At 38.7% G+C, this 26,720-nt stretch overlaps 1 protein-coding gene across 3 annotated transcripts in view; it reads left to right on the top strand.

The window, feature by feature from the left end:
- Positions 1 to 26,720, top strand: part of LOC131459372 (low-density lipoprotein receptor-related protein 4-like) — a 96,663-nt gene that overhangs the window by 40,788 nt on the left and 29,155 nt on the right. For all 3 annotated transcript variants that reach the window (XM_058629124.1, XM_058629123.1, XM_058629125.1), the window contains exons 2-6: positions 1,656 to 1,802; positions 18,994 to 19,110; positions 24,646 to 24,759; positions 24,849 to 24,965; positions 25,506 to 25,634. In XM_058629124.1, the coding sequence (XP_058485107.1) occupies positions 1,656 to 1,802; positions 18,994 to 19,110; positions 24,646 to 24,759; positions 24,849 to 24,965; positions 25,506 to 25,634 (624 nt within the window). The remainder of the gene's footprint in view (positions 1 to 1,655; positions 1,803 to 18,993; positions 19,111 to 24,645; positions 24,760 to 24,848; positions 24,966 to 25,505; positions 25,635 to 26,720) is intronic.

Raw genomic sequence — 26,720 nt, 5'->3', positions numbered from 1 at the left:
GCTCAGCCTACTGGTTCAGGCCTCAACAATCATTTCTGTTTCTCATGTGGCCTCTTGGGAAAACTAAGTGCCCACCCCTGATTGAGAGGGATTAAAGACCTAACATTATTTACAATATTCTCTTTGCTCTGCTTTTAACAGCAGTGCCTGCTCCACTCGTGAGTCAAAGCTCTACTTTTTAGTAGAGCTGAAACAATTAATCGATGAATCGATTATTAATCGATTACTAAATAAATCGACAACTATTTTGATAATCGATTAATCGGTTTGAAGCTTTTTACATGATTAAAACAAGATTTCTGATTGTTTAAGCTTCTTAAATGTCAGTATTTTCTTAATTTCTTTGCTCTGGAGAACAAATAAATCATAAAAGGGGAATCATTTTGGTTTGTGGACAAAACAAGACATTTGAGAACGTCATCATTTCCAGGTTTGACGAACACCGATCAACAAGTTTTTCTGACATTTTATGGACCAAACGATTAATCGATGAATCCAGAAAATAATCGGCAGATTAATCGATTATGAAAATAATCGTTAGTTGCAGCTCTACTTTTTAGATTTAGCTCTAATCTTTACACATTTTATAATAATTTCAGGATTGTTTCATTAGAGCCTCATGGGAGAAAATTATTTATATTATTTTGTCTGTTTTTCCTTAACTGTATTTTGGGCCTGAGCAAACTAGAGGAGGATGTGACAGAGCCATCAAATCTCCTTTGACATTTAGATACAATGTGGATTCATACACATGTTAATGCTCAGATGTGAATTGAGTCATTGAGTCTCCACTCCTGCTGGGGGAACAAACAATCCCATGACCAACACCACATTAAAATCACTCGAGAAAATTGAGACATATGCAGCAGTGCAATAAACTGAAACCAGGTTAGTTTGGATCTGCATGAAGCTCTAGCCTGGTGGAATTTACAGCTGCACCATAAATCAAATTATAATGAAGTCCACTTAACAGATTGGCTGTAGTTATATGAAATACAAACAGTAGGGTCAGTAGGGAGTACTAAAGTAGGGTGAATATATTATATGAAAACAAACCAGCCGGGCCCGTGGTGCACTGGATAACAAATCTGACTAGAGATCAGAAGATTTTGGACCACACAGTGGGACATGTGTCTAGCGCTGCTGCCTTGCAGCAAGAAGGTTGCCTGTCTGCAACCCGGATTCATGTGGAGTTAGCATGTTCTCCCTGTGTGTGGGGGTGTTTTCTCCAGGTTCTCCAGTTTCCTCCCACAGGTCCAAAAACATGCAGAGGTTAACTGGACACTCCAAATTCACTGTAGTTGTGAATGTGAGAGTCAATGGTTGTTTGTCTCTATATGTTGGCGCTGCGATGGACTGGCGACCTGTTCAGGGTGTAGTAGAAACTGAAAAGGATGAAAACAAACCAATAAGTCACAAAGTTGAAAGTCTCTGTTTTAACAATGAGTTGGATTTACGTGAGAAGAGCAAAACCACAGTCCTGTGTTACAGTAAATAAACAATATATAAAAATATTGTGTTTGAATCTTTCTGTACTTACTGGAAAAATGGAAAACTTGTGGAATGTATATATGCATATTTGATTTCCAGTACAACACAGTTAACCTGACCGTGTCTGCTTTAACTCTTAATGCTCCCTTCCTCTGTGTGTGCAGGTGTTCAGGGCAGCGCTGAGTGTTCATGTGGGAGGAATCACTTCACGTGTGCAGTCAGTGCATTTGGAGAGTGTACCTGCATCCCTGCGCAGTGGCAGTGCGATGGAGACAATGACTGTGGGGACCACAGTGATGAGGACGGATGCAGTGAGTTCAAAATTCTCATTTCCTGTTTAGTCTCTTTGTGTATTTTTTTTTCATCCAGATGAAACTTTAGTATAACATTAGTTATAAGTTGATAAACAATTTTGTATGAGACACAAGATTTTTGAAATAATAATTTGTTATTGTTACTTTTAACGCTTTGATATGTTATTAATATAACATTTTCATCGATGGCCTCTCAGTTTTATAGATTTTATTGTATTCAAAGGCCACCACAAAACAAAGACTTTATTTGTACTTGGCAGCACATTTGCACAACTCTATGAGCTTTGATAGAAAAGTGCAAGTGTGCACAGGCAGACGTTTCCTGCATAAATACTACAGAGTAAGAGCAAAAATAGTATAATTGCAGCCATATGGATCCCATATGGATTCCATCATCACCCTGTGAAACACTGAACGGGTCACAGGTCCAAGTGGGGTAGTGTTTCGGATGCAGAAACGGAGTGAAACTCTCTGCATGGTGTATGCCCCGTGCAGAAAAATGCTTGAGTGACTTTTGGCACCAAACAGCTTTTGGCTGGAGGGAGGTTTTGGCAGCAGAGACAAACATGAGTATTTTCCTGCAGAGCATGTCAGTTTGTCAAGGGGAGGAGATCTTGGCTGCTCCTTTTTTACACTTCTGTGTGGCAATGTGTAATGTTCGTGTGAGGGTCTTCATCTTTTCTCAGAGCAGATGATGCCCTTTCATCTGAACTTCTTAAGCTTCCTTGAAAGGTGTGTGCGTGCGTGTGCTGATATTCTTTTTCCATCAGTCTTCCTCTGTCACATTAAGCTAGTTAGGGGTCAAGAGAGGGGATGCTAAGTGTTATTGATCTCCGACCAGTTGAATGCTAAGTGAATCTGATCGCCACACATTGATCTGTGAGACATCACTTTTTTAAATGGACACATGGAAGCAGCTGACGGATATCAGAGCTGGGGTTGGACCTTTCTAATCCATTAGTACTGTCGGGTCGATCCTTTGTTCCCATTGTTCACTCGTCCTCTAGAACTTACTCCTGTCAATCCCATAATTGCAGAGCACATGGTACAGAGATTCATGTTGCTGTTGTGTCCTATCATTGATTACTAAAACTGTAATGTTTTAGTAATTATGGCCACACTAGTGTAGTGTTCTGCTTATTCAAAGATTGTCATACAACACTTTCAACTTCTCCCTGGAAGTGTCTGGATCAATGTCATTCCTTTATTGAGTCAGTCAACTCTTATAGCAAACACATTTTAAATTGGGGCAGATTGATATGTTTATAACAATTTAATAAATTGAGTAACTGTTAGTGGACACTTCACTGCACTGTTTTAATCAAAAGTCTGCTTGGAATATTAGCAGTGTATTAGCAGACTTACACATTTACACTTACACATGTTTTTATTCCGAAGGTAGGATTAAAAAAAACATAAAACAAACAAAGAAATGAATGTAATAAATTTAGAGACACTTCAGAAATCCTAAGGATAGATATATGAAATAAAAATTGTTGGCTTTTTATTGAAGCACATTTGTGGGTCTTTTGATTTAGTGTTTTCCAGCTGTTAGAGTTTATTAGTTTATAGCTAGCTGTACCTTTAACTATTTTTTACTAACATTGTTTAATCCTTAAACTCACAGTGTGAGACATGGGTTTGCTTGTGTGCGTATCACTGAGCAGTGTGGACGACCATGTGACTGTGCTTCTATTACACTGATTGAATTAACTGTGAGTTGGCTCAATAAACCAAGGAGTGAAATTTTATAGTTTTTAGGCAATGTTATAAACGCAGTGAATAATTTAATTTATGGTTGCACAGTTTCTACACAAAGACACACAGTGGAACAGCATGTCAGGACACACACAGAAGAATACCTCTATTGCAGCAGTGTAGCCTGTGGCATTTAGATGTTGTTTGATGATTAAGGTACTTAACATTTATGACAATTTTAACAATTTCTAGAGAAAGCACAGTTGTCCTGGATCGTCTCAGGGAATGTGTTGTGTCTGTGAGTTTTCAATTTTCAGGAGATTACAAACAAAGCCACAGTGGTCAGCTGTGTGTATAAAGGTTTCCTTGTAAACTTCTGATCTAATTATGTTTTTGGAATCATGTGGAAATGGGACCACAATTGTGACTGTTTTTGTGTGTCTTTGTTTGCTTAATGCAGTGTGTGCGTACGTCAGTGTAGGAATATTACCTTTCCTCTAAGGAGCTTCTGGTGGATAAAGGTGAGGAGGAGATTGACATTGGGGGCAGGTCTTAAATCTTCCTCATCTTAACTATAAAAGAATTACATTGACATCAGTACCATTTGACATTTGACATTATTGAGTACTTGAATGACTTGATGAAATGCACATTGCTTGAATGCGTGTAGCAGAAGTGTCATGTCACTCTGTGAATTCAGAGTGACATGAACACTTGTGGGCCTACGTGATCACATGACCTCTCGCTAGCTTCCTCCCTGCCACACAGGCGAGTCACGTGTCAGTCAGTCAGTCATCATCTACCGCTTTATCCTCCGCCAGAGGGTCGTGGGGGGTGCTGTGCCAATCTCAGCTACATCGGGCGATAGGCGGGGTACACCCTGGACAGTTCGCCAGTCCATCGCAGGGCCACACACAGATAGAGACAAACAACCATTCACTCTCACACTCACTCCTATGGTCAATTTAGAGTGTCCAATTTACCTATCCCCACATTGCATGTTTTTGGACTGTGGGAGGAAGCCGGAGAACCCGGAGAGAACCCACGCACACACGGGGAGAACATGCAAACTCCATGCAGAAAGGCCCTTGTTCCAACCGGGGCTCGAACCCGGGTCTTCTCGCTGCAAGGCGATAATGCTAACCACTATACCACCGTGTGGCCCCAGAGTCACATGTGGTTATTGTAAAAAAATATGCTTCCCTGAAACATTGTGTCCATTTATGTAATCTGTAAGCAACAATTAGTGACTTAAACAATTCAATTTAAATTTTTAAAGGATATCGACTACTTATCTTTATCGTCAAAATCCCCAGAAGTATTGAGGTATTATTTTTTTGCCCATATCGCCTACCCCAATACATATTTTAATAATGCATGATATTAAAACATCATTATTATTATTAAAATTATATTAATATGCACAGTATATGTTGCAAACAACTACTTGAACATTTTTAACAGTGTTTTCTGTATACTTGGTCATCAGTGGCAGTGAAAGTTATTAGGGCTGTACAATACATTTAAAAAAAAAATCACGATTCACTACTACACGTGATCTCATTTCTAAATGACAATGATTCTTCTGCATTTTATTTTATTAGCTGCATCGCAAATAAACAATCATATTTACCTCTCCCAAATCCAAATGCAGCCTTGCTGCGGCCTTCTCTCTCATTCAGTCATTCATTGGAGTCTGCAGTTGTGAGTTTACAAGCAGCGGCACATAATGAGTGTGGCACAGAACAATGGTTGTAATGGTTTTGTGGTTAAATGAAAATGTGTTATTTGGATTAATTCGGGTAAATGTAGCAGAAAGAAATATTGCTTAATTGGGTTATACACAGGCTGCACCTGATTGCAAACTTCTCCCATCTGCTTATTTAGATGTTGGTGATCGTGGCACAAACTAATCTGTGTGATCAAATGAATACAGTTTTCAGACATGAACTGCAGATATTTCTCTGCACTTTGCCATTTAAATGAAAAGAACACAGTGGGACACAGTATGGGCAAGACGAGTTCACAACAACAGGATCATTTCAGCAGATTCCAGGCGAGTTGGCGGCGCCTGGCTTGAGCGTGAAGAGGGAAGGATCCTTGGACACGCACCATTCATTGGTATGGATTATCTGGAGATTCTCTTGCTGCTTCTCACATTAGCTCACTTGGACATTATCCAAGGATTAGGCCAAGGAGCTGGCAGAAGAATCTCAAGTGAACGTCCACAGTGATTCCTGCATTTTGTTCATTTCACACTTTGAGCCCCTCCAAAGAATGTCTGTTTTTCAGTGCATTTCTGAAAGCAGCTTAACCAGTTTGTTCTGCATCTACCATGAGGGCTTTTCCAAATTAGCTGTGTCCTGAAGACGTCCACACACTGGAGACTCTCCTTTATCCGTCTTCTCCTTAAAATGAAGAAGCAGTGGTTCTGCCCCAGAAACACTGAGATTGTTTAACCTTCACCTTGTTCCTAACTGGCTTTTAAAACGGCCCCTTTCAATGTAAAAACATTGAAACATAATGCTCTGTTGGTGGGTGTGTGTGCTGCTTCAAGTATAGTTGACAAGAAATATGATTCAGAAAGTTTTGTATTAGTTACAGATCAGTGATTTTAAAGGCTTGTCAGATGCCAAACGATGCCAGGAGCTGCATCTTTTCTTTTATTCTAGTCTGAAGTTGGTCTTGCAGAAAGCACAAACACTATGCAAATGTATCTCCGTCTGGCTGCAAGTATTCATCTCTTTCTGTTCCTTAGTTCAGAGTTCATAGCAAGAGGTTGTACAATCAATCACCAGGTTCAAATCCCTTTGAAACCATTAGTCTGTCAAAATACCTGCATCATTGGAGATGGAACCCAAATCTCACTCCCACTCATTTTACCTGTACTTCTTTATCCGGTTGATAATCTGTATTAATCAAACTGTGTATCGTGACCTAAAGTCAGATTAAATCCAAGTATACATTGCAGTAGTATGCACAAAAAGAAAAACTAACATCTTTGATTACACTGTATTTAATGACCTGACTGAAGATGATGCATTTGACCACATTGTTATTATCATGTTTTCTGTTTTCATGCCTCAGAAGTATGTCACAGGGTCACACATTTCAAGGACAAGACAATCATTAGCTTTGAAATTTAATGAAGATATAACAAACAGACATTTCATTAAATTAATAACACTCCCTTTTTTTTTACTGACTATACCAGATTGCAAACAAACAATACACATGTATAAGCTGTGAAAGACTCTAAAATGAAACATACTGTAAACCCTCATAAGAAGATGAAAGGTACACCCTGTCTTTGTGAATCAGGTTCTTTGTGAAATGACGGCAAGTGCTCGACACGTTGAAGGCTGTGTACTCAGAGGAGGAAGGCTGAAGTGGATAGTAAATGAATAGGGAGAAGGACAGAGATTGTGATGAAAAGAATGATGCTTTGCTTCATATTGTAGCCTGTGTTTTCAGTGTAAACTCCCATCTTCCTTTCCACTCTCTGCCTCTGAATAGCTTCTATCAGTAGGTTGTATTTGCACCAGAAAAAGGTCACTTACACAAAAGGAAATACAGGCAGTGACATTTAACTTTAATGGGGGACATAACTAAGGGTGATCAGGCTTAGTAAAAATAGCAACTTTATGTGATAAAGAAACGGTTTTGGAAACAAAATGCAATTCATCAACATCAAGTGGGATGAATGACTAGTTCTGGTAATTCAACCTTTTTACAGTAAATTGTTTCGTTTCAAAGCGCAAGAAATTAAAAAGTGGTATAAACAATGTGTGCATGGGCATGTCTTGTTTTGTCCCATCATCAGTTGAAAACCCATGTGTTTTTAATCCTATACAATTTGAAGCAAGGACTCAGCAATTCTCTCAGTCTGTCACTGTGAATTGTCAGTAAGTACTGTCAACCGTAGAATTGTCAAAACACCATCACTAGACAAAGATGTTGCTCTCAGTGATGTAAAAGTGATGTCATGTTGAGAACCATTGCTGTAAAGAGTGATGTGTGGCACAACAAAAAAATGTTAAAAATAGAGAGCACTGATGGATGTTTTTCTCTTCATATGTGATATACTGTATCCAGGGAGTGTATCACAATTCTTGTGTGCTAAAAATTAATACAATACTTGGCCAACATGAACTGTGCCTTTCAAAACATAGCACCAAATCAAATTGACATTCATTTTTAAACCTTGGATATCAGACAACACTGATAAACAGAACCTTTTGGGCTAAATTGGCAATTGCTGTGTTCACCAAACTAGTAGAAATACCAAGATTCTGGGAGAGAACTATTTTGTTTTATAATTGTCTAAAACAAAAATCACACATTAAAGGCAAACTGAATACACACAAAGCACATGTTTAAGAGAGACTAAGGGTCCCTTTATGTGGAAAAAGCCAGTTGAGACATCCTCTTTTCAACTTGCTATCCACAATATAAACCTTATCGAGCATTCCAGTTTAATTTTCTTAACTTTATAGATGCCTTGAAAGTAGATAAAGCCAGCCAACAAATTGAGTCTCTCTTGTGTTTTATCTTCTTTCATATCTTATCGTTTCCTCATCCCATCTAGCTGATCAAGGCAATCAAATTTATTGCCACAGTGATAGAGAATATTTATAACAACCGTAACTACTGATAACTTAGATTTATATGTCTTCTTTTACCATTTGTCTCATTCTACTTTGTTATCCCTCGCTGTTTTATATCATCATTCAACTAGTCCTTCTCTCTGCATTTCACTTGCATAGAAGTGAGCACTCACACATACTATAAGGATGCATATTAGACTCACTGTTGGAGCCCTGTTTAGTTAAAAGCAGCTGAGGTTGTAAAAATGAAATGACAAGGTAGGTTTGAATTGTGTGTGTTTGAAATGTGCAAATGGAAGGACAAAAAACACATCTCCTGATATGATTGAGCTATGGCTTCTTCTACTGATGACTCACACCAGTCTGAAAGGTTTGGGAAACAGCTGTGTAATATATACTCCAACACACACACACACACACACACACACAAGTGCATTTTCTTACCCTGACAACCCTTGATTAGGTGCGTTTCAAGATATCTGTCAGAATTTCCTCTTATATTCACTCTATTTGTCTCTCACTTGGTATTAATGACTTGTTAATTGTGAATTCTCTCTGCTGATTCCTATTCACACATACAGTATATACTGTAAAACAGTTTGTTGTGCTGTTGCTTCCAACTTGATTTTTAAGCACAAGACACACACATTCTCATCGGGGCATTGATACAAACTCTCTCACAGAAAAAAAAAAACACCCCCTCTGTCCCTTTAATCCACTGATTCTCTGCAGTCGGAGCCAATCAGAGAAGTCCTGTGACTGCAGGAGCTCAGCTGACCCAAAAGCAAAGCGGAGAAGATTAGGACCCCATCCCCTTCTTCTCCATTTGTCATTCTCTCTCTCATCTTTTTCTCCCTTTACACATCTTTATTCGCTCTGCCCTCTGAACAGAGGGAACCTGAACACTTCTCACTTCCCCTCTGAGACTTCCTAATTTATTTCTCACTATGTGGTTGAATTTCTGCCTTTACTCAGTTTTCTATCTTTCTGCCTCTTTCCTTTTGTTGCATATTTGGTCCAGCTTTGGGTCTCAAATGTTGACTTTATATTGTTATTAGCATATTTGACCCATTCTCTTTCTTTGTGTCCTTCCCTTCTCCCTAAATATTTACTCCCTGCACAGTAAAAGTGGAGAACATACTTGTTGAGATGATTAAAGGACTGTTCGGAGGCAGTGACTTAATGAATTAATACTCAAATTCCTAGCACAGATTACTGCTAATTTGCTTGACTGGATGGAGATAAAGCTCCTTTTAACAGAAAAATGGGTTAGGGTTAGATCCCTGGGAAATACAAATTCCAAGACCTCTGGCTCACTAAAGAAAATTACGAAGACTGGCTTGACCAAGATCCCAAGGACAATCACTTGGCCAGATACAGAGCATGCTACAAATCCATAAAGGTGGACACCATGGGCAAAACAAGTTGCCCTCCCATCTTAACCCATGTCAGCACATTGGGTCCTTGCATTTGAGGGGAATTGGTCCTGGAATGTCCTTGAAAAGTCCTTGAATTTGATGTCAATCTAGGTGTGGGAACTCTATTTTACAAAGTCATTTGGAAATAAAAGTAGTTAAATCATCCATCCATCCATTATCTACCGCTTTATCCTCCACTGGAGGGTCGCTGTGCCAACCTCAGCTGACATAGGGCGATAGCCGCGTACACCCTGGACAGTTCATCAGTCCATCACAGGGCCACACACACAGAGACAAACAACCATTCACTCTCACATTCACGCCTATGGTCAAGTTAGAGTGACCAATTTACCTAATCTCCATACTGCATGTTTTTGGACTGTGGGAGGAAGCAGGAGAACCCAGAGAAAACCCACACACACACACAGGGGCTCAAACCCGGGTATTCTTGCTGCAAAGGCAAGAGTGCTAACCACCAACCATGTGGCCCGTAGTCAAATCAGACGGACACAAAAATGAAGTAGGGGAACAGTGAGGGGATTGCGAAGGGAGCAAACCTGGAGGTGTGAAAAAGTTTTATCCATAGATGAAAACACTTCAAACACTTTCCTTTAGGTATTAGGCGTCCACTGACTGCTGTGGGCATAAGTGTGCCGTTTGCTTTTGTGTTTGCCCTTGCCCTCAATTTATTTTTGCTGCATTTTCTAATTACTGAACTGCAATAAGTCTTTTGGAAATTCTGACACCCAGACAAAATAAACAATGTGCTAACATCACTGCTGGCTCTGAGAACATGTAGTGTGAGCTTGTTGTTGGGTTTGACTGAGTAATTATTGGCCTAATTGCCAAATAATCTTTGATCATTTGTTAGTCACAGCCCCAGATGGAACTATTGATGAAAATGCTAATTAACGGATGGAGAAAATTCAGTTGTTCAGGTGCCTAACCATAGTAAGTATCCCCAGCACTTTGTTTCAGTTGTTGTTGTTTTTTAAAGTGCTTTATAAATAAAGATAGATTGGATTTCAAGTTTAGCATCCGGTTGTGGTTTTTCTTATTCTTCAGTAAACTGTCTTCTATTATTTCTAGGAATTGTGGTGCATGCGGTGAGAACCCAGACCTGCTCAAGTCTGACTGAGTTTAATTGTAGGTATGTCGTATTAGCTTGACTCCTAATTGCGTTATCTGGGTGTGTGAGTTTGATTTGGGACATTCAATTTGAAACAATTTCACTAAACTAACATGTGCACATGTATTTTAAAAGTCCGGTTTGAGTGGACTAACAGAATAATTACTTTTTTCCTAATGTCAGGAAAATGTCTTTGCTGTTATCTCAAGAAGTCAAATGTGCTTGTGTAATATCATGTAACCAGAAGGTGACCACACCTGTTTGTTTTGGTTGAATTGTTTTCGTGTGCCAGAATTCATGTGTGTGCATGTTTATCACCTGTCTTGTTTTTATTACCTGCGGCTCTCTGTTTTTAGGGTTAGGGTTTGTTTTGATCCAGAGAAGGATATCTCAGTGACTGCCATAGTTTATTTAATTATTTGTTTTAAATGTGATCACCCACAATTCTGATTGTGAATATTCTAGTATTGAATTTTGCAACTCAACCACACCAATTCCTTGTTTCCTTTATTATGCCATTTGCAGTTTTTTGCTTTCATAAGAAATTTGGGTCTCAATATATTTTGATCAACTTTTAGTCTTTTAGAAAGTGTTCTTTTTGGACACTTTCCTTTTACACCTGCAAAGCCTATTATCCTTGATCAAGCAGAAATTAAATATGCTAAGAGATTAATTATTATTTGCTGTCTGTGGGTGTTAAAAGGACAAGCCAGGTCACATTATTGAAATTATAAATGAATTCAGCCAGTGACAGATCATAATAGTTGTATAATGTCTTCATTAGAGCAAGTAGAGCATTTCCTGTCATTCTGCTGCTTAAGAAGAAAATGATTGGGTTGTCACTGATGGTGCTTGAGTGTTACTCACTCGTGTCATGCACTCAGCAGAGATTTGTCATGGCAACAAGTGAATGTTTCCACATTAGTCTGCTTTGATGAACATACATTGTCTTGTGACTATCGTGTCATCGCAGCTCTTTCTCACACACGTATGTTTACAGTTAATTGAGAAATAGTACTATACCAAAATACTTTTTTACAATGTGTATGTTTTTAATTCACCTCAACCTCTCTGCAATTCCAAGTACAATATTTTCATCAGTACACAGCTTTAGTTGGAACACTGAAATCCCACTGACACAGTGATTATATGTCATGGTGAAATGATGATCCATGAGAACATGTTGTGTCTTGTATTTGTGCTGTAGGAAAATTTGAGTATTCATGTTTTGGAGTTTTGTGTTTCTAGCCACTGTTGCCAGTGTGAAGACATTTTGTGACTGAGTTGTCTGTCGACTCATTTGTATCATTCTCAACACCTTGAAGAAATGTCTTAAATTTGGTACAAGCATTTGTGTGCAACCATGGAATAAAAATATTTGAAGAAGATGTGGCCATTTGAATGCAGGCACTTCTCAAACTGGTTTAGGGAGAATTTTAGCCTTAAAGATTTACACCTTCTGGGAACCAAGTGACAGTATCATCACATTTACATAGTCCAACCCCCTCCCGGACTAGCTGTCACTGACATCTGATATAAGTTAGCCCACGGGACAGAAACTATTGTAGTAGTTTGAACAATGGTTATCAATAGCAGGTCTGTAGGGACCATGAGGGTTCTATGAAGAGGTCCCAGGGGGTTCCCAGAGAAAAATAAAATGAAATATGAATATAAATATCATAAAAATGGAAAAACAAGAAAGGTAATATATTTAAGAGTTAGAAGGGTCAAAGATAGATACATATTTCTAATATAAATACATTTAAGTGGTGTAGTGTGGGTGGATGATTCTGTTGTTGAATGAGATGATGACGTGCTAACTCAGCTAGTTGCTAAATCATTAGCATCACAGTCAATACTTCATAACCAAAGCTGTATCATTCACACATTATTCAAGCACATCAGGTTGCTTTGTTATTCATATTATGACGTCATGTCGTCATCTCAGAAGTAACTACTGTACGTCTGTTCGCCTCAAGGTGTCTCTCTCTCTTTCACTCTCTTTCGGCCGCAAAAGAATCCATCCGTATGTTGTTCATAAGCTCTGGAGGAAGTTTGCGGCTACACGTTGCCGCTTCTTCTTCCGTAGCATAGCAGAAGTTAGATCGGCGCAGGCTTCTGTCTTCGTTAAGAAGTACAGCCAAAGATTTGCTCTGTAACAGCGACGATTTAGTTCTTTTTGCTTGTCCATCTTCATTCAACAGCTTCTCGAAGTAGCAGTAGCAGTAACGTTTATGTTTTAAGACCCTCAATACTGCGATTTCAAGCATTGAGTGGGTTCTTCATGATTTGAAAAAAAAAAATCTCAGATTTAAAAAACAAACAAACAAATAAAATACATTTTCCTTTGTGTACTCGACTTGTTGCTGGTTTTCTTGTGGCTGGTCACATTTGATTGCAAAATGGGATTTTTGGCCATAAACTTGTAATGAGATAATAAATACTGACAGTAGATTCAGAGAGTTGGTAGCCTACATCTAATTCTGCAATGGGTAATTTAGGTGTTAACACAGAGCTGCGGTGAAGTCGAGGCAGGAGGTCCGTTTACTGAGTTGTGGAGGAGAACGGAGAAAGCCCATCAGACATGCTAGGGATAGACACAGCCAAGATAAACTGCTGGCAGCACCACTCTGCTCTGACAGAGTGAAATATGCACTGGCTCCTAACCAGAGCTGCCTAGAATCAGATAAGACTGTTAGGATCATAAAATAGGGCTGGGATTTGGTTGCATTAGACAAGCAGGACATGGAAGACACTTTTAAATTCTCAAAAGAATACAATTTGAATCCATGCAAACAGTGAAATATTCTTCACAGCCATTTTAATGAGATTCGACATGTAGAGGCAGAAAATACATTGTATTAGCTTTACTAAACTACTAAAAGTGGACTTTTGCTTTAATGCTTCACACTAGGCTAAGGTCATAGCCTGTCCTTTTAACTTTGCCTTAACTGTTGAAGTTATGTGGTTGTGATTAGGTTACTAAATTTCAACTTTTTTTCCCCCCAATCATCATTCTCCAAATGCATGCACCTCATGTGTTAAATAATTGCAGTCCAACAGTTCAGTTGCAGAAGAACATGTTGACCCCCTTACACTTTTTTACAGTGTCTGTCTTCTGTCAAATCCTACTTCGATGACCTGAAAGGCAAACATTTTGTTGATTTTCTTATTGGACTCAGAGTTCCAAAATCACATCATGGTGTTGAGTTTTAGAAAGAGAGTATTTTCACATTCAAGTATTTTTGTTTATATTTGGGAGAGTTGTTTTTCCATCTCTGGAAGTACTGTCAAGACGCCGTTTTTCCTGAACTGCTACAATGGCGCTCACTCATACACAGTAGGTCTGTGTTTAATAACAAAATTTCAAAATATTGAAAAAAAACATCTCCAGACCACTGCTGTGATATGTGTTCTAGACAAAACAGTAATCTGAAAGTGAACTTTTACCTAAAAAAACCTTCATTAAAGCTCCTTGGATGATATATTCTTGCTGAGTTTGTGCATCATTCTCTGGAGTCCACATCTGTTTTTTTAGTAAAAGAGTGTCATCTTTTTTCCTTTCCCCGTTGTTTCTCTCTCCCTTCTGTCCATCCTCCATCTGTTGAGCTAGTGTGATAAGCAGTGTTTAGGCAGATATATTGGTCCCATTAGTGCTACTTGATTCAACTGCTCCCAGTAAAGAGGGGCCATTAACATTGCTGCTCAAGGCCACTACGTTCAGATTACCAGGCTGAAGTGACTCATGTTTTTTTGGTTGATGATCATGTGACTCAGATCTGATCTTTTCAGGGCTGTGGAGACCCAGAAACCAGATCACCAATTTGGATTTAAAAAACAGATCTGTATCAGTATGTGGTCCAGATTATACAGTTATATGAGAATTCATGCATCCATCCATTGTTGTTAAAAGATGCATCTAAAATGGTATTGGTGTGCATGTGCATTCAGCCTTAAACTTTACAATGAAGGAGAGTTGACTGTGATGCTCACCTCATTGTTTTTCAGAAGCTAAATGTGTCTCATCAGGTTTGAAAGGAATAGTGAAAAATGGTACACGCAATATTTCTGCTTCAGATCACAATGATGAGGGGTTTTTTTTAATGTTTTTTAAAAAAAAGAGATCGGGGAAGTGTTCGGTATTCACAAGGTTTTGATGCTTGCTTTGATGTACTGCTTGAGTCTTGAACTCTGAGGCCTGGATTGAGATTTTTTAATTGAAGATTTCCACTACCAATCTCACAGCAGGACTGATGAGTAAAGAGAATATTTCATCCTTTTAATAAAAGTTTTCTTTTTATGTCCAGAGAAGGTTGGTTCATATAAGGATTACTGCCTATCAACCTCTCACACTGTTGATCCGTTTTCATTATTATTGGTCCATCTTTGACCAGCAAGAGACTACTAAACAAATACATACACACAAACACTTGTATGACTGCGTCAAAGGGACTGCATTAAAGTAGTCAAAAAGAAGTGAAATTGAACCATTTTATGCCATCACTCTTCAAAAATGAATACTCGGTTTAAAGTGGGCGTGACTGAGTTTTTTTTGTTGTTTTTTTAAACAAGGTAGGTCTTAAACAAAACCTGCATTTTAAATTACTGTTTGTGTACTATAGTGCAGCTCGGGTCTTTTTTTCTTATTCTCCGAACCTGAGCTCTTCCTCTTATTGGAGCAAGACACAGATAAAGTAAGCTGAAGCATATGGTTACAGCAAACAACAAAAGTTATCGGCAGATCCAAGAGGACGTACTTATGAGTTTAATACAATTCAGTTCTTCTTTATTAACTCCAACCACTGATTACTATTTACATAATTCACCTATTGTTGTGAAGGAAAAAGTATAGCATTGACCATGGATAGTTTCAATAGGCTGCGGGTTGCATTCAAGGTACTGTCATAAATAGTAAACCTTGGTTCTAAACAGAAATACTAGGTCAATCACATATCAGTCTCTACTTTTTAACATGTATTTGTACGTGTTATACATCTTAATGTTAATACCATATTCCATATACCAATAAAGCCAAAAAAACAAACAAATTGAATTCACATTATTTTACCGTCACTGAAACAACTTGAAATATCAACCGACCTGACTTAAGTCTGACAGTCATTTCTTTATTCCTGTCTGAATCCAACCCAGCTCCCATCGAGTATCCATGCTTTATTGTGTACCAGACAGAGAGAGGAACTTATGATGATAATGGGGATGACAGGTTTGGGTTTGTGCATATGTGTGCATATGTGGGGGGACAATCTTTGGAATGTAAGTGGGAATTCTGTAGCTCGGATGAGAAAAACTCATTCCTGAAGGTCGGATTGGGGGTGTTTTTGGCACATGTGAGCTCAGCAGCACACTGGGTTGAGAAGTAAGCAAAGTTAACATGTCTTTGCAAATTACTAAAAACCTGTCAAGGCAAGGTGCACATTTATATATTTCAGTGAATACTGAATAGTTTATTTGTTTGCGATGCACAACCTTAGCTTGTGAAATATAACACCATCTTTGAGTTTCACTGTGGCACAAAACTGTATCCAGCACAAAGATCCCACTTTTATGAAGTTGAAATGCTTCCTGGGAAATGTAGGAATAAAACAGGAGGAGGAAAAGTGCTGGGACAGCAAAATACAGCACTTGATAAAATGATTCCTGCAATCCGACGAGACACGTTCAAACCAGTTATGGTTAGGAGAGCCTTTGTGTGTGTGTGTGTGTGTGTGTGTGTGTGTGTGTGTGAGAGAGGGAGAGAGAGAGGGAGCTGAGAGGAATGCAGTAATAGTGAGAAAGCGGCACTGAGCTGACTAGACTCTGTGTGATAACACGGATCAAAGCTGCCAGAGAGCTCATCAACCTTCCCAGCATGCTCTCTGCTGATGCACCTGATATATGGAGCAGGCCTAACCGACTGTGTCTGTGTGTGGCTAGTTAAAGTAGTTTGTTTGGCCTGCATAACAAACGGTGTGCTAACGTCTGCGTGTGTGTGTGTCAGTGTTTGTCCTCTGCTTCTTCAGACGAGCTGGATTATTTATTGAAATGTTGCAATGTAGTTCAGTCGTAACCTCTCAATACTGAACCTTATTGTATGTGGATGGAGAGTCCTGTTAGCTGAATATGAACGCTTGAGGGTTGGCTTTAGACTGACCAGAAAATAACACTTATTTTTACGATTCGATTCTAATGTCTCTCTGTTTTGCCTGTGACAGAAATTGAAAGTTAACCTAAACTCAGCTATTTAAACAAACAATGATTTGCAGAACTGTATTACTCTGATTGTTTGATTTTAAATAATCCATTATTTCTGTTTTCTAAAATATTGTATGTCAGATGTAAAAATGTAAGAGCCACAAGCCAATGAAATTACATGTGGTCTGTGATGACCAGATTTGAATGGCTCTCTGAGGAAAGACTTAAAAAACTGATGGCTGATTTGGATAAATTCTTCATAAATAATTCTTCATAAAGAATGAATGGTGTAAGCAAACTGAGCTAAACCACCAGTGAGTTTAATTGAGGCAGAGTTCATCAGAAGTTGAGGAGAATACAGGGATTACAAATGTAGAGCTTGAGAGAGTCCTGCTTTCTTATTGAGTGAGTCTCTCTCTCTCTTTTATTCTTTGTGTTTCTTTCTGAATAATGTAATATTGCAGGAGTATGTGGGTCAGTGGGGCTTTACTTCCCCTAGAGACCAGAGCCACGCCCCAGCACACACACACACACAGACACACTAGAAAAGGTCTTGCTTAATTCATTGAGCACCGACTCGTCTGCCTGTCTGCCTTTCTGTTTAACTTGCATGTGATGTCATTCATATTTTATAGCGTCTGCCTTGCTCTGTCAATATTGCATTTGTGGTATTGACAGGCGGGTGAGAGTCCAGTGTAAGGACTTAGTGGCCCTCTCCACTCCCTTCATCTCTCTCTGGCCTGTAATTAAATTAGCTCTGTCTGCAGATGACAAAGCGCCAGTCATTCGGGGTCTGCTTAGATAGCAAGAGGCTGCACTTACAGCGGATATGAAGTTAGGGAGGAATGCGAGTTTCAGGGTAGAAGGTGGGTGAGAGAAGGTCTTGTGAGTCCAGATCTGGATTTGGCTGAGCTGAGACGGCACAGAGAATAAACCTCCCTACATTTCACTGGGTCTGTCGCAGTCTGACCTTTTATTGTAACCAGCTGCCATTCAACGATGATCCATGATCCTGATCCTTTGTTTTATGGCTAAAAACTAAATTAGCTTTATTGCTGAATTATTTGTAAATCTTTCCATTTTGTTCAGAACTCAAAGGAAAGGATCAGCATAGTCACATTTTAATAAATGAAACTGCAGAACATAATAATTTCTGACAATGAATTTATGTGTAGGGCTGAACAACTTATTAATTTTTTTTATCGCAATACAACCTACTGCAATGTCCATGTGGTGCAATACTTGTTAAAGCCAAAATGTGTGTCAAAATATCAGTTCAGATTTATTATTGTCTCGATCTATACACGTCTCATTCTACAGACTGAAGAGAACATCTTTGTTTGTCAAAGATCTGCACAAATGTCACACAGTAATCAATTTATGGGAATAAAAATTAGAATAATGATGTACAAATTATCATTCTCTCTGATATCGCAAATAATATTGCAGTCGAAATTCCTGTCAAAATAATCACAATTAGTTATTTGTTCAAAATCATTCAGCCCTAATCCATAACATCATTGTGTATTTGGGGTTTTTTTTTGTCATAGAACTGACAAAAATGTCTGGAAGAACTATATTAAAATCTGTGAAATATGTATGTAGGTGTTGAAGGTCAGATCAGATCTGTCCTTCATTAATTTATCATTTTGACAGTTGGAGAGACTTTTTTTTTGTGTACCTGCTTGTTTTTATTTTGTAGAAAATCCGAATAAATGACCCATATCGCACAGAAAGAGCGGGACAACCAGTCAAGCAAGCAAATAACATTGTCTACAAACAGACACCACCGACTCTGGTTAACAGAGCAGAATTATAGTTCTGTTAGTGCAGTTAACACAATTGTTAAAATGCCTGATCTCTCAACTTTTACAACGAATGAACTCTGTTCATTTATAACACATTTAAATATTAACGTAAAACACAGTTCCTTTATTTAACAATGTAACATTTCAAAGATTGTAATTATATCATGATGAATTTCAGTGATTCAGACTGGATCAGTTTATCAGTGGATTTCTTTGTAACCCAGTCCCAGATTTTTCTTTGATCCGACAATCCTGTTTCCTATCATCTCTCCTCAGCTACATGGTTTGTTTATTTCTATTCTGACAAAGTTGTTGTCTGTCCTTGTTTGTTTGCAGTGCTCCCCACATGTTCACCACTGGACTTTCATTGTGACAACGGTAAATGTATCCGGCGCTCCTGGGTGTGTGATGGAGACAACGACTGTGAGGATGACTCAGACGAACAAGACTGCCGTAAGTAACCCTACTCTACACTTACTCTACACAAACAAATTAACAGTCACTTGTAGTTGTGTTGCTAAGTCTCTCTCTCATACATACAAACACACACACAGATGTTTGTAGTGGCCATTGTGGTATTTTGAGTCTGACTGACCGACACACACATATACACGCACACTAACAGTACGAGAGGTCAGCACTCCCATGTTCACCACTCAATACATTTACTGACCTTGATGCTCAGTTTGGAACTATTTTTATTTTGGTGTGTGTGTGTGTGTGTGTGTGTGTGTGTGTGTGTGTGTGTGTGTTTGCTTGTTTCAAAATAACCCTCAGCTGTCTACCAAGCAGGAGAATGTGGCCCATAGTGCGCAAGGCCAGGAGTATGCTGTGTCTCTACCTTGCTGCCTGGTGGTTAGGTGTGTGTATGTGTGCATGTTAGGCTGTATTTCTCTCCATGTGAGGATCCATTTAACAGTAGGACGTTTCTCTAAAGCCGGAGTATGTGCCTCACTTCTTCAAAGTTTTGCTCAAGGAGTTAATTCTGCAGATAATGAGGAGGCAGAGAGTCTCCGGTCATTCTGAGGTAGTCCTGTATTATTTCAAGTTGATTAAGTTGGGAGAGATCAACTGGAATCCTTTTACTCATTTAGATGAGCTGGTCAATTACTGCAATAGTCTTATACAGGCAAAATAAAGAAACATTGAACCTAGGTCAAATGTTGCTGTAACTCATAGATTTACACTGTGAAGAAGCTGATGTACATTTTTTTGTAAATGATGATGTTTATGTAGGATCCACTTAGCAGTTGCAGTTATGATTTTAGTTTTACTGATGTGTGCACATTATTCCACCTTTCTGTCTCTTAGCCTGATTACACATGAACTGTTGAACCAGTTTTTTAAAAACTTGGTTTGGTGGGACTTGATGAAGCAGATCCAAATAAGACAGTGGTTCCCAAACTGGCGGATGATTTGCTAACAGCCTGATTACATAGTGAAACTGGCAAATAAATAAACCTATAGTAGTATAGTCTGAGGTGCCCACATACATTGACAACAAATATGCATAGGCTATCTAACTGCTACCTTTAAGATATTATTGAATTTCTAAATACATCATGCAGCGATTATGATGAAATACAAATCTGACAAATGTAAAGGGTTCATATTTCTGATAAGATAAAATATGGTGCAGATTTGGGTAATGGTCTGGAAGGAAGAACTCATTATATTGTGCAGTGGATCAGAGGGTGGATACAGGAGGGGTTTTTTCTTGAATACTAATAAAAAGGCATTTTAAGAGTTCAAGTGGAGGTGTGTTGTCTTGGTTTTACATTCAGGTAAATTTGACAATACTGACTGCTGTTATTAAGGCAAGGGTGTATGTGTGTGTGTGTGGTGCTCTGTTAGCTCTGTTAGCTCTCAGACAGCCCATTTGTGCAGTCTAATTAGTTTGTGTCTTTCCATCACATTGTTACTTACTGACACTTTGGTTAATCACACTTATAAGTGTGTTATGTGTTACCTACTTATTGTATATCTCATAACGGTCTCAACAGAACAACTTTGATCTAGCTCTGGATGCTGGGATTATTTTGTGAGCTAGTGTCTTTCTTAATATTCACAGCTGAAAAGAGAAATGCAAAGATTAAACTAGATTAGATAAAAATTTTCCTATTCCGCAAGACCGATAAATGAATAACGCAGCAAAACACTGTTCGACGAGGGACCTTTTTCACTGCTGCACCACACATGCTTCAGGATGAAGAAGTAACTGTGGTAGTACTGTAATTGCAGGAATGATCAACGTACTCAACCACGTCAGCAGAAAACACATCAAGAATGTGTATAGTCGAACATAATGTACAACTGCACCTTTTCTCTCGCTGGAGCACTCGCTCATGTAGTTTTGTCAACCACATACAGTATCGAGCATTAGATTTTAGTGAAATCAGCTGACAGTGTGTCTGATCATGTTGCCAAACTCACCTGATAAACACAAGTGTGTATTGAGAGTGAAGTGGGATTGTCTTTGCCATCTGCAATGTCAGTTCTTCAGCTTTCTTACACTCCTGGGTTGACCCACATACTGTATCAGCACCCACACACCAAATCACTTCATGATGAGGAAGCCGGCTATGAATTTTTCATCTTCATGCCCAGTAAATTTTCCTCCCTCCCCTGTTCCCCAAACTACTTATTATTTCATGCTTCTTTCTTTCTCTTTGTTTTTTTTCACCCTGTTCTGTCCTCCACTATATGTTTTGTTTCTCCACACCGTGCAGTCGTTTTATTTCATTATTTACAGACGGGGAGACAACTCTCAGTGCTCGGCTGGAGCTGAAGTAGTTGTCAAACTTTCAGAGGAACATGTGGGCTGACTGAGGGGTGTTTCATGGTGGACGTGTGTGTGTTTGAACATGCACACACACACATTCACGTTTATGACTTCCACTGCCCTTTGCCCTTTTAGATGTGGCTGCTGTGTGAATGATGAGCTTGAGGGTTTGTTGACCTCTGACCTCCCTCTGTTTACCACACTGGTGGGAGGAGAGGGAGCATGGGCAGAGAGAGATGAAGAAAATCAATTATTTTCTTTCAAGATGAATAATGGGTTAAATGAGTGTGGGCTAAAGAGTGCAGGTAAAACCAAATTGTCATTTGGAGCTGCCATTGAGCTTTTCTCCTTTTTGAATAGTGTTGTGGCAGAGAGCAGGTCAGTGTGGGTGAGGTCAGTTGAGTTTGTATTGTCCAAAATCAAGCTATATTGCACACACACAAACATCTTGGTTTCTACACTTAAATAAGCAAATTCAAGGGATTTTTTTTCTAAGTATTTTAGCATCGACATCGACTTCAAACTCAAAGTCTAGTGAAGTTGTACTGTAGAGGACACGACTTCTAGGTGTTATTGTAAAAATAACATAACATAACATGTAGTCATACTCAGGCATGTAGGTTTGATTCACAGTACACGTATAATTCACAGGCTTCACTATCACACAGAGTTTGCGCGGACTGCTTTTTGGATTAGCTTGACTGACTGCAATATTGGTCAATATTGGTCTTGGAAAAGCACATGAACACAGTATCAGTAGAAATCACAGGCTGATTTCTGAAACCTTACACACATAGAACTATCGACACCGACAGAAACCACCAGTCAGGGGACATTGTACGTGTTATTTATGTGAAGAGACCCATAATCATTTTGCCCCTCTGAAAATGCTATACCTACATTTATATTTGGAAAAAAAAATAGTTTTGTGAAGATGATGATTTATTTGAAAAGAAGTCCTAAAAAGCTGCCAGTATGTAAACTGATGGATATAAAAAATAAAAGATAAATCATTTTAATAATTCTGTTTCTGTGGACATTAAATATAATTGTACACAAACATCCTGAATACTGTCCCTAGGTAACAATATATATTTTGATATCCAGATATCTATAAAACATGTTCAGTTTTTGCAACTGTTCCTCCTAGGACACTGCATTGACTTCTATGTATTTGGAAAAACATTATGGGAGGGTACGTTGTAATTTGCATTCAAATTATACAAACTTTTGCCCGTATATTGCATCGAGTCAACGCATAAGTTCCCTCATCTTAACCTAACCACAGTTGGAATCTTAGCCCTAATCTTAACCAGTTCCTCAGAAATGAGGTTCTGCCTCATTAGGACCAGGTTTTGGTCTCCTGACAAGGTCCATGTTTATGCGAGAACAGGTCCCAGATACAAGTGCGCACACAGAGGCCCATGTGAAGCCTCACGCCATGCTGTTCTGTCTCTGCTTATCTCTTTTAGTTTGTCTCAGCTGTCCAGCACTCGCACACGATGGTGATAAATTATAGATTACCTCCTGCCAGCAGCCATCCATCATTGGTTCTCCTTGAAGAATCTGTTTACTTGCCCCAGGAGAGCTAGCTTGGCTTTGCTATCGATTGTGGCCGTAACAGTAGAAGGCAGTGTTTTGAAAATCCTTTGTTTTTTATCAATGCAGGTGTGATTAAAGAAGAAATGTGGAGTTGTTCAGATAATGAAAGGGTCTGAAAGTGAATAACTGTCAATGTCACGGCACTGACAGTTCAGTGAAGGGAGTGACTTCTGTTTAACTCTACTGTCACGGCTGTTGTTATGAATGACAAATGTGTCTCATCTCACATCGTGTGGAACAACATTTAACAACATTTGGTAACCCATGGCAGCCATTATTCAATTGAAAACAAGCTGCTGCATCCCAGGTTTGGTAAAATAAACACATTTTTGAATTGCATTACAATTCAAATTTGTTCCATATTTTAGTTTAAGTAAAGTAAAGAATCAATTAACCCTGAGTCATGAAACGCTGGGTTTGAAACATATTGTGATGAGTGATTTGTTTTAGAATTTCTTGTTATTTTGGACTTAAAATCTGTATTATTATTATTATAATAATACACATAAATGCACATTTCCTGCTTGGAATGTTTCTTGCAGTAGGTTTTAATGTTCACAGTGATATTTATGGGGGTTGTGGGGAAAACTTATATATCATGACAATTCATGGCTGTTATCTGCATGTTTTTGAAAGGTTTTTAGTTTAATTTGAAGTATGATAATTTGATGATAATTTGTCCTGTTCATTTTGGCCCAGCATTTATTTTATTCTAGCTCAGTAAACACGCAAGGATTGTCCCATTCCACTTAATGTCCGACTGACAGACATTTTGAAAATAAGACTTGTGCTTTTGCTTGGGAACTGTATCATTCAATATTGGTTTAAGGAGGAAAAGAAAATTGCAATTATCATTGCAGTCAAATCACAATAAATCAGGTTATATTTAATTCTAATCAGGATATTTAACAAAATATTCAGATTTCTCGATGATGATGTGCAGTGTAATGAGCTTTGTTTTAGTTGGATTACAAGTGTTTGATTGACAGATGAACAGTGGAGATGAGGAGATGAGAAATAAGCTTGAACTGTTTTTCCAACATTAATTCAAGCTGACGACAGCCTCTCGACTCCCTGAAGGATGAAGATTTATTTTTATTTTTAAAATCACTCCATGAAGTGATTTAGTTTCATGAGTTTTAGTGTTTGTAGTTGGCCTGGAAAATGTTGTATAAATAGTCATTCCTGTCGCAAATGTTTTCCTTCGATCAGTCGGCGACTGTGAAGATATATATAGACACAAATACATGCTCTCACAGATTGTATTCCTCCTCACTGCATTTCTTTGTTGTAGCTGTCCAACTGATGTCTTTTGTGCAGCTGTTCAGAGACTGAACCACAGGAGTCTTTAAGGTGTGGACCTGCAGCCCTGGGAGAGTTCAGTGCGTTTATGGAGTGAAAAATCTCTTTTTTCTTCAGCTCTTTGATCTGAGCCACACATAAAAGGCCACAGTTTCCCCAGCGTCAGTCCAATTTTCACTATAATGCCAGCAGAGCACAGGGACGGCTGCTTGTTATCACACTCTTGTACAGGATCTGCTCTTTGCTTCCGTTGTATCCTCACTACTTTTAGAACTCTGAAACCTTTCTGTTTCTCTCTGCAGCTCCCAGGGAGTGCGAGGAGGACGAGTTTCACTGCCAGAACGGTTACTGTATCCGCAGCCTCTGGCACTGCGACGGCGACAACGATTGCGGGGACAACAGTGATGAACAGTGTGGTGGGTTCAGCACTAAAAAGCACAAGAACACAACATGCAACCACATCATTCATCCTCACTGTCTTATAAGTATGCCTTGTGTGTCACAGATATGCGCAAATGTTCGGACAAAGAATTTCGCTGCACTGACGGCAGCTGTATCGCTGAGCACTGGTACTGTGATGGAGACACGGACTGTAAGGATGGATCAGATGAGGAAAACTGCCGTGAGTTATTCTGTGTGTGTGTGTGTGTGTTTTAAATGGGTTTTAAACATGACTTTTATGAGACATGTCACAATTCAAGTGTTTCATTAAGACTTCTGAGCAGCAGAGCGTCAGGATGAAACGAGAAGCCATTAATCATAACAAGGGTTTTCTTGATATTTACTAATACTTAATATTTCCATTCTGGAATAAATGATTCTAAATGAGCTATTTCCATACTTGAAAACTATGTTTTTATACATTTCAAAAAGGAGAAGTCTGCTCCCTCTTTGACCTAAGACTCTTCAGGCCGCACTGTCATGACTCAAAACTTTTGGCCAAAAAAGTGTGGGAATCTTGTTACTGACTAGCATGTGAACGTATTACAAAATCAAGTATGACCTGTTTCTAACAGAACATGAAACAAGTCTTATTAGTGGGCCTCACTCTTCTTTTCATGCATAGTCTCCTGACAGCAGATGATGGTTAGAGCCTCTCAAACAACCAAATGCTGCAGCATCTTGTTCAGCATCTGTTTAACATGTCTGTGTCTCCGTGCAGCCTCAGATGTGATGACAGCCACCTGCAGCGTGGAGGAATTCCAGTGTGCATATGGACGCTGTATCCTGGACATTTACCACTGTGATGGAGACGACGACTGTGGAGACTGGTCAGATGAGTCAGACTGTTGTAAGTATTCATACAGTGTTCAATTACTTCTACTAGTCACAATCACTGCAGTATTACAGCCAAAATACAGGCTGTATCAGTTACAGTCGAAAAAAAACATGAAATATTTAGGAGAATATGGAGAAGCTCATCTGGACAGTCGAACAGGAAAGAGCTCTGTTATCTTCTTAAACACATGTTCACATATAAACACATACTTTCTAGCACCTGTGGCATCACTTCAGGCTCCTACTTAACAGATCAGTCTTCCAATAAAATGTTTGATCAGGCTCTTCTCTCTCTGTCATTCACTACCATGGAATGATGTTATTGTTTTAATGACTGCAAATGTAGAATAAAGGAAGTGATTACTGCGAGCTGAAGTTGACAAATTAATGCTTAATTATCGCTGTCTTTTTTTTTTTTTTGATGTTCTTTGCTGTTAGGGCATTAGGGCTGAAACAATGACCCGATTAATCGATTATTAATCGATTAATAAATTAATTGTCAACTATTTTGACAATCGATTAATCGGTTTGAGCGTTTTCTCATTATTTAAACAATATTTCTGAGAAATAATTAAAACTGGATCATTTTGGTTTGTGGACAAAACAAGACATTTGAGAACGTCATCATTTCCAGGTTGTATGGACCAAGCGATGACTCGATTATCGAGAAAATACTCGACAGATGACTCGATTATGAAAATAATCGTTAGTTGCAGCTCTATAGTGCATGTATGATGCTGCTAAATGACCCTGTCTTGGCTAAGTCTCAGTTGATCTTAATCTCAGTGTGACTTCCTGGTAAAATAATAAAGCCATAAAAATAAATCCTGTCCTGTAGATTAACTGTGCAAGATGTTTTGTAATCTCATGTGAACAGGAAGTCAATATTAGACTTTATATTACACAGTAACTACTGCAGTGTCTCATGGTTTTAATTTTGGAAGAGCTTACTTATTGATCAGACAAACCACTTTGATGATTGGGTTTTTTTTGTTTTTAATGAAAATATTTGAATTTGAGAGGAACCATTTTAAACCTGGTCAAACACACCCACACAGTCTTCAAGAACCATGTGATTTTCATGGCAAACTTTCCCCTT

The sequence above is a fragment of the Solea solea genome, chromosome 5 (assembly GCF_958295425.1).
Source record: "Solea solea chromosome 5, fSolSol10.1, whole genome shotgun sequence".
NCBI lineage: Eukaryota > Metazoa > Chordata > Actinopteri > Pleuronectiformes > Soleidae > Solea > Solea solea.
The sequence above is the reverse complement of the archived record's forward strand: the minus strand, read 5'-3'. Positions and strand labels throughout refer to the sequence as shown.